General features: G+C 42.5%; 1 protein-coding gene across 1 annotated transcript; it reads left to right on the forward strand.

The window, feature by feature from the left end:
- Positions 1 to 2,058: 2,058 nt before the first annotated feature.
- Positions 2,059 to 3,718, forward strand: LOC127342392 (peroxidase 49). Its single transcript, XM_051368336.2, has 4 exons — positions 2,059 to 2,391; positions 2,561 to 2,752; positions 2,852 to 3,017; positions 3,092 to 3,718. The coding sequence occupies exons 1-4, from the start codon at positions 2,161 to 2,163 to the stop codon at positions 3,508 to 3,510; spliced, it is 1,008 nt and encodes a 335-aa protein (XP_051224296.1). The 5' UTR covers positions 2,059 to 2,160; the 3' UTR covers positions 3,511 to 3,718.
- Positions 3,719 to 9,584: the final 5,866 nt, after the last annotated feature.

Genomic DNA, 9,584 nt, shown 5'->3' on the forward strand with positions numbered 1-9,584 from the left:
TCTTGGTGGAGTGGTACTAACTGGAAGACTACCGATCCATGCATCACTTCAAGACCTAGTGAGGCACCGCGCCAGTGAAAGGCGTGGAAGCCATGCCATATTTTGCATGGGCCAGTAGGAACTAGCTTTGGCACAAAACGAACTTAACAGACGTTTAAGTCTAGTGTCTTGCTACCTAGCAACCAAGTGTTTGCTTTTGTATGTGGTATCAAGTGTACTTACATCAAATAAAAGACTAATTGTTATATAGAATATATATTTATTTAATTATCAATACTAATCGGGCGACCTATCGGGTTACCCACGGGCACAACCTTATGCCCATTCCCTACCCATAACTAATCGGGTTACCCATGGGTATGACCAATGGGCGAAATAGTCGACCCATACCCTACCCATTCGGGTCGGGTGCCCGTGAGCGCCCAAACCCATGGGCAAGATTGCCGTCCCTGAGACTGGCTTTTCAGAACCTGGGTGTATGTGAACCCACTTTTTCAAAAATGCGTTTGTGATGTAAAAATATGTTTTTAAAAATTGAAACACAAAATCGATGCAAAGGTGATCTCAAACATGTGCCCTGGACATGAGTTTCGTGATGAAAAATTATTTTATTTTGCCTCGGCAAAAAAGTGAAATTTTGCAGGGCTATCTAGCAGTATATATGTGAGATATTTTGTCTTTTTTAGATTCTGAAATAAAAAAGTGGTTTCTCCGCGAAAACTTTCTACGCACACATGGAACATACATACCTATCCCGTTATTTTTATTTCAGAATTTTTTAACATTTGGAAAATGTATTTTCCACCTGGATTCACGTGCACCCAGGTTCAACTTGGACTTTTCCGTCCTAGTGCTGCAACTTGCAGAAGTTGTGCTATACTAGTCTATGATGATCTGTATATATCGTGAGTGATGCTCCAGGCGGTCTTAGTGTTGCAACTGTCAAGAGATTGGCGAAAGGACTTGACGGTGGGGACGAGGGCTATGTTTCCCACGGATGCACAAAGTGTGGTAGCTCATCTATGTCTAATGACGTGGAAGACTGATGAAAAAATAACACACTAATCAAACATGTATAATTATAAGATAAAGCCGATTGTTTTCAAAGGAAAATCCATGTTCAAAAGACCATCACAACCTTCTTAACAAATACGTAGTAGGTCATTTCTACCCACCTTTGATTTTAAATTGACAATGTTCCGATACTATAGTCATACATGAAAGTTCAATCATAGACACCAGAAATGGCCTCCCAAAACGAAGACAACATAAATACCAAAATCGAGGTCGGCCTAAAAGAAGCCCGATTTTTTAAAATGTTTGAATTTAATGTTTTTGAAACATATATGAGTTCATATAGATATCTAGTATGCACATCTGAATCTTTATTGAAATATATTTTTAGCTCTACAGAAAATGACATATTGGAAGACCAAATCAAGTTATTTTTCCTATTAAAAGCCCATTTCTATGATCTTTTGTGTAGCCTAAAACATAAAGTATTATTAAACTAAATTTTAGAGGTTTGCAGAAAACATGTGAATGTATCTGTGCGAAAAGAATCAGAATTCTTTTCTCAAATACCAAATTTCTATTTTTTCTTCAAAATACCAAGTTCTATATAAACTGGAAGTTTTGTTTTTTACTAAAAACTCCATCTGTCTCACAATATATGATGTCATTAACCAATATTTACGTTAGCAGGTCATAATAATATCATATATTACGGGATATATAGAAGGAGTAAAGGTACTCAGAAAGTCAGAATGGATCCCCAAGAAGACATTAACATGACTACAATAGTTGACGTAGCAAGTTCAAAATCGTTGGTTTCGCAAAAAAAAAAAGTTTAAAATCGTTGTAGTAGCTTGAAAGAAGAATTATTTTCGAAGCAGCGACAATTGTCTAGGTAAGCTTGATCCCTTATTTTATATACGCATTGCCTAACAATTTAACAATAACAAACGAAGCTGCCCTGCTGCACCTCACCGTCCCCTCTGCTCCAAACTACCCCACATCTCGTTCCATTCCATCCTTCGAATATATAAACCACACCATGCGCGCCTCATCTCACCACCCACGACACGAGAGGCAAAGTTAGCAGCTCTGATCACTTGCAACATAGTGCAGGACAAAGTACAATTTTGCCTGCATTCATCCATGGCGACTTCCATGGTTAGCCTGGTTGTGCTCTGCCTCGTTTCTCCCTTGCTCCTCGCCGGCGCCACCCGCGGCAACCCGTGGTACGGTGGCCTGTTCCCGCAGTTCTACGACCACTCTTGTCCCCAGGCAAAGGAGATTGTGCACTCCATCGTGGCGCAGGCCGTCGCCAGGGAGACCAGGATGGCGGCGTCCCTCGTCAGGCTGCATTTCCATGACTGCTTCGTCAAGGTCGAGTCTGCTTCCTGTTGGTTACACTGTTTCTTTGCATGCATCATACTCCCTGCAAATTTCATTCTTTCAATTTCATATGCGTAGTTTAATTTAATAGATTTGCTATTGCTCAATATGCACGTGCCTAATCTATCGTGAGGCATTTTCTGACATCATTTTACTGTAGGGGTGTGATGCATCTGTGCTGCTCGACAACAGCACAAACATTGTGAGTGAAAAGGGGTCCAATCCCAACAAGAATTCCATCAGGGGATTCGAGGTCGTCGACCAGATCAAGGCTGCACTCGAGGCTGCCTGCCCTGGCACCGTCTCCTGCGCGGACATCCTCGCCCTCACCGCCCGGGACTCCACCATTCTTGTACGTTAACAAAACCAATAGTTCTATTCTTCTTAGCATGAGCTGAACAATGCAGCCACTATGTGTGACTGTTTGCCCTTGGACCCAAATCAACTGCAGGTTGGTGGCCCTTACTGGGATGTACCACTCGGGCGGAGGGACTCTCTGGGTGCCAGCATTCAGGGCTCCAACAACGACATCCCTGCACCCAACAACACCCTCCCCACCATCATCACCAAATTCAAGCGCCTCGGCCTCAACCTCGTCGATGTTGTTGCCCTCTCCGGTAACCTTCAATCTCTTTGTCCTTCCATCCTTCGTTCTCCATCACAAATATATACTGACATTACGCACAAACAGGTGGTCACACCATCGGCCTGTCCCGCTGCACCAACTTCAGACAGAGGTTGTACAACCAGTCGGGCAACGGCCTCGCCGATAGCACGCTGGACGTGTCCTACGCGGCACAGCTCAGGCAGGGCTGCCCACGCTCCGGCGGCGACAACAACCTCTTCCCACTCGACGTCGTCACGTCGACCAAGTTTGATAACTTCTACTTCAAGAACATCCTGGCAGGGAGAGGCCTTCTCAGCTCCGATGAGGTCCTCCTCACCAAGAGTGCAGAGACGGCGGCGTTGGTCAAGGCGTACGCAAATGATGTGGATCTTTTCTTCCAGCACTTCGCGCAGTCGATGGTGAACATGGGCAACATCTCGCCGCTCACTGGGTCGCACGGGGAGATCAGGAAGAACTGCAGGAGGCTCAACAACTACCACTGAGTTATGTGCTTTGTGTTACCAAGTGTACCCCTACATCGAGCTTTGTGTGCTGAACTGATCCTGTACCGTTAGTACCCCTGCATCGATCGAAGATTTCTGGAAAACGTGTTTGATTTTACATTTATTTGGAATAAATGTTCAGCTTCCTATAAATCTGACTACTATTAAAAGCGGAAATGCAAATTGGGTCTCGGGTGTAGATGCTCTCTATGTTTGGACCAATGGCACGCACGGAGGCTGAGTGAAGTCCCTGTATTCTAAACTGCATTTCATATGTTAGTGCCCACTGGCCGTCCCTGTAGTCAATAAATTTGGTAGTTGCCGTTGCGGCTTTGATGGTACATATGTCAATAGATTTTCACAATCACGCCCACTGCTCCAAATAATCCATCATGATTTTTTTTTTTGCGAAACACGGTTCAAACCCTCGCACATACGCACACTCACCTCATGAACGCACGCACACCCTACCACTATGAGCACCTCCGAGAGATAGCGTCAAAGAAATTTCATCCAACGGGTCTTGAGATTGACGAAATCACCACAAACGACTCGCTGTCGAGGGGAACGTTGCCACCCACTGAAAAATATTCCGTCTTTTATGAGACACCAAAGTGTCAAACTTGAGGTTTGAACTTTGGTAAGCTAGGGGTTACACTGCCCTCCTAACCATCCAACCACAGGTTGGTTCTCTAATCCATTATTAGTCCTAATGAGCTCTCACGCACCCACCGTCGGTTTCTCATCGCCCCATAGTTTGCTCGTCGAACAGGCTCATGTGGCCATCCCAAGTTGGTGTTGTCGTCGTCGTCTTGTTGTCGGTTTGTCATGGATGGGCTTGTCGAGATTGGTCTCGGCATCGAAGCCTTGTTCTACTTCACACCCTTGAGGCCTCGATGTCTCAATGAAGAAGACGTTACCACTTCGGAGCTTCGCCGAAGTGAAGCATGGCGTCCTCAAGACTAAAGACCACGGCCAACACCATGTAGAGTTCGTAGCCAGGCGCCGCCATGTAGGAGCTAGTCGGGAGGTAAGTGCATCTCCATTGGCCCGACGCAAAGACATGCGAATTAGTCGTTTGCGTTCGCGCGGTTAAAATTTGGGTCTGCGTCCAGCCTAGGGGCCCGACGCAAACTGATCAGCATGTCTAGCGATAGTGTGTCCGCCTTGTTGGATTCCCGACCATCGGGCAACTCAGAATAGTAAAAAAATTTCATTAATATTTGTTGTCCAAAAAGACCATCTTTACATAGATGGTTAGAGACGAGTGATGGCGTGTATTTCACACGTTCGTTGGGCAACCCCAAGAGGAAGGTATGATGCGCACAGCAGCAAGTTTTCCCTCAGAAAGAAACCAAGGTTTATCGAACCAGGAGGAGCCAAGAAGCACGTTGAAGGTTGATGGCGGCGGGATGTAGTGCGGCGCAACACCAGGGATTCCGGCGCCAACGTGGAACCTGCACAACACAACCAAAGTACTTTGCCCCAACGAAACAGTGAGGTTGTCAATCTCACCGGCTTGCTGTAACAAAGGATTAACCGTATTGTGTGGAAGATGATTGTTTGCAGAAAACAGTAGAACAAGTATTGCAGTAGATTGTATTTCAGTAAAGAGAATTAGACCGGGGTCCACAGTTCACTAGAGGTGTCTCTCCCATAAGACAAACAGCATGTTGGGTGAACAAATTACAGTTGGGCAATTGACAAATAAAGAGAGCATGACAATGCACATACATATCATGATGAGTATAGTGAGATTTAATTGGGCATTACGACAAAGTACATAGACCGCCATCCAACTGCATCTATGCCTAAAAAGTCCACCTTCAGGTTATCATCCGAACCCCCTCCAGTATTAAGTTGCAAAGCAACAGACAATTGCATTAAGTATGGTGCGTAATGTAATCAACAACTACATCCTTAGACATAGCATCAATGTTTTATCCCTAGTGGCAACAGCACAACACAACCTTAGAACTTTCTGTCACTGTCCCAGGTGTCAATGCAGGTATGAACCCACTATCGAGCATAAGTACTCCCTCTTGGAGTTACAAGCATCTACTTGGCCAGAGCATCTACTAGTAACGGAGAGCATGCAAGATCATAAACAACACATAAGCATAACTTTGATAATCAACATAACAAGTATTCTCTATTCATCGGATCCCAACAAACGCAACATATAGAATTACAGATAGATGATCTTGATCATGTTAGGCAGCTCACAAGATCCGACAATGATAGCACAATGGGGAGAAGACAACCATCTAGCTACTGCTATGGACCCATAGTCCAGGGGTAGACTACTCACACATCACACCGGAGGCGACCATGGCGGCGTAGAGTCCTTCGGGAGATGATTCCCCTCTCCGGCAGGGTGCCGGAGGCGATCTCCTGGATCCCCCGAGATGGGATCGGTGTTGGCGGCGTCTCTGGAAGGTTTTCCGTATCGTGGTTCTCGGTACTGGGGGTTTCGTCACGGAGGCTATTTGTAGGCGGAAGGGCAGGTCAAGAGGCGGCACGGGGGCCCCACACCACAGGGCCGCGCGGCCAAGGGGGGGGGCGCGCCGCCCTAGGGTGTGGCCCCCTCGTCGCCCCTCTTCGTCTCTCCTTCGGACTTCTGGAAGCTTCGTGGAAAAATAGGCCCCTGGGCTTTGATTTCGTCCAATTCCGAGAATATTTCCTTACTAGGATTTCTGAAACCAAAAACAGCAGAAAACAGCAACTGGCACTTCGGCATCTTGTTAATAGGTTAGTTCCAGAAAATGCACGAATATGACATAAAGTGTGCATAAAACATGTAGATAACATCAATAATGTGGCATGGAACATAAGAAATTATCGATACGTCGGAGACGTATCAGCATCCCCAAGCTTAGTTCTGCTCGTCCCGAGCAGGTAAAACGATAACACAGATAATTTCTGGAGTGACATGCCATCATAATCTTGATCATACTATTTGTAAAGCATATGTAGTGAATGCAGCGATCAAAACAATGTATATGACATGAGTAAACAAGTGAATCATAAAGCAAAGACTTTTCATGAATAGCACTTCAAGACAAGCATCAATAAGTCTTGCATAAGAGTTAACTCATAAAGCAATAATTCAAAGTAAAGGCATTGAAGCAACACAAAAGAAGATTAAGTTTCAGCGGTTGCTTTCAACTTGTAACATGTATATCTCATGGATATTATCAACATAGAGTAATATAATAAGTGCAATAAGCAAATATGTAGGAATCAATGCACAGTTCACACAAGTGTTTGCTTCTTGAGGTGGAGAGAAATAGGTGAACTGACTCAACATTGAAAGTAAAAGAATGGTCCTCCATAGAGGAAAAGCATCGATTGCTATATTTGTGCTAGAGCTTTGATTTTGAAAACATGAAACAATTTTGTCAACGGTAGTAATAAAGCATATGCATCATGTAAATTATATCTTATAAGTTGCAAGCCTCATGCATAGTGTACTAATAGTGCCCGCACCTTGTCCTAATTAGCTTGGACTACCGGATCATCACAATGCATTGTTTTTACCAAGTGTCACAAAGGGGTACCTCTATGCACTTTGTACAAAGGTCTAAGGAGAAAGCTCGCATTGGATTTCTCGCTATTGATTATTCTTCAACTTAGACATCCATACCGGGACAACATAGACAACAGATAATGGACTCCTCTTTTATGCATAAGCATATAACAACAATTAATAATTTTCTCATTTGAGATTGAGGATATATGTCCAAAACTGAAACTTCCACCGTGGATCATGGCTTTAGTTAGCGGCCCAATGTTCTTCTCTAACATATGCATGCTTAACCATATGGTGGTAGATCTCTCTTACTTCAGACAAGACGGACATGCATAGCAACTCACATGAAATTCAACAATGAATAGTTGATGGCGTCCCCAGTGAACATGGTTATCGCACAACAAGCAACTTAATAAGAGATAAAGTGCATAATTACATATTCAATACCACAATAGTTTTTAAGCTATTTGTCCCATGAGCTATATATTGCAAAGGTGAATGATGGAATTTTAAAGGTAGCACTCAAGCAATTTACTTTGGAATGGCGGAAAATACCATGTAGTAGGTAGGTATGGTGGACACAAATGGCATAGTGGTTGGCTCAAGTATTTTGGATGCATGAGAAGTATTCCCTCTCGATACAAGGTTTAGGCTAGCAAGGCTTATTTGAAACAAACACAAGGATGAACCGGTGCAGCAAAACTCACATAAAAGACATATTGTAAACATTATAAGACTCTACACCGTCTTCCTTGTTGTTCAAACTCAATACTAGAAATTATCTAGACCTTAGAGAAACCAAATATGCAAATCAAATTTTAGCATGCTCTATGTATTTCTTCATTAATGGGTGCAAAGCATATGATGCAAGAGCTTAAACATGAGCACAACAATTTCCAAGTATCACATTACCCAAGACATTAATAGCAATTACTACATGTATCATTTTCCAATTCCAACCATATAACAATTTAACGAAGGAGAAACTTCGCCATGAATACTATGAGTAGAAACCAAGGACATACTTGTCCATATGCTACAGCGGAGCGTGTCTCTCTCCCATAAAGTGAATGCTAGGATCCATTTTATTCAAACAAAACAAAAACAAAAACAAACCGACGCTCCAAGAAAAAGCACATAAGATGTGATGGAATAAAAATATAGTTTCAGGGGAGGAACCTGATAATGTTGTCGATGAAGAAGGGGATGCCTTGGGCATCCCCAAGCTTAGACGCTTGAGTCTTCTTAATATATGCAGGGGTGAACCACCGGGGCATCCCCAAGCTTAGAGCTTTCACTCTCCTTGATCATGTTGCATCATACTCCTCTCTTGATCCTTGAAAACTTCCTCCACACCAAACTCGAAACAACTCATTAGAGGGTTAGTGCACAATATAAATTGACATATTCAGAGGTGACACAATCATTCTTAACACTTCTGGACATTGCATAATGCTACTGGACATTAGTGGATCAAAGAAATTCATCCAACATAGCAAAAGAGGCAATGCGAAACAAAAGGCAGAATCTGTCAAAACAGAACAGTTCGTATTGACGAATTTTAAAATGGCACCAGACTTGCTCAGATGAAAATGCTCAAATTGAATGAAAGTTGCGTACATATCTGAGGATCATGCACGTAAATTGTCTTAATTTTCTGAGCTACCTACAGGGAGGTGGACCCAGATTCGTGACAGCAAAGAAATCTGGAACTGTGCAGTAATCCAAATCTAGTACTTACTTTTCTATCAACGGCTTAACTTGGCACAACAAAACACAAAACTAAGATAAGGAGAGGTTGCTACAGTAGTAAACAATTTCCAAGACACAAAATAAAAACAAAGTACTGTAGCAAAATAACACATGGGTTATCTCCCAAGAAGTTCTTTCTTTATAGCCATTAAGATGGGCTCAGCAGTTTTAATGATGCACTCGCAAGAAATAGTATTTGAAACAAAAGAGAGCATCAAGAGGCAAATTCAAAACACATTTAAGTCTAACATGCTTCCGATGCATAGGAATCTTGTAAATAAACAAGTTCATGAAGAGCAAAGTAACAAGCATAGGAAGATAAAACAAGTGTAGCTTCAAAAATTTCAGCACATAGAGAGGTATTTTAGTAACATGAAAATTTCTACAACCATATTTTCCTCTCTCATAATAACTTTCAGTAGTATCATGAGCAAACCCAACAATATAACTATCACATAAAGCATTCTTATCATGAGTCTCATGCATAAAATTATTACTCTCCACATAAGCATAATCAATTTTATTAGTAATAGCGGGAGCAAATTCAACAAAGTAGCTATCATTATTATTCTCATCATCAAATATAGGAGACATATTGTAATCATAATCAAATTTATCCTCCATAACAGGCGGTACTAAAAGACCAATATCATTATCATAAATAGGAGACAAAGTATCATCAAAGTAAATCTTCTCCTCAATGCTTGGGGGAATAAAAAGATCATGAAAACCAGCTTCCCCAAGCTTAGAACTTTCTATATTATTATCAACAATGGTGTTCAAAGCGTTC

Source organism: Lolium perenne, chromosome 3 (genome assembly GCF_019359855.2).
Source record: "Lolium perenne isolate Kyuss_39 chromosome 3, Kyuss_2.0, whole genome shotgun sequence".
Lineage (NCBI taxonomy): Eukaryota > Viridiplantae > Streptophyta > Magnoliopsida > Poales > Poaceae > Lolium > Lolium perenne.

Coding starts and splice junctions, on each gene's coding strand:
- LOC127342392 (XM_051368336.2), top strand. CDS start 2,161: ATGGCGACTTCCATGGTTAGCCTGGTTGTGCTCTGCCTCGTTTCTCCC. Junction 2,392..2,560: donor TCCATGACTGCTTCGTCAAG/GTCGAGTCTGCT, acceptor ATTTTACTGTAG/GGGTGTGATGCATCTGTGCT. Junction 2,753..2,851: donor CCCGGGACTCCACCATTCTT/GTACGTTAACAA, acceptor AATCAACTGCAG/GTTGGTGGCCCTTACTGGGA.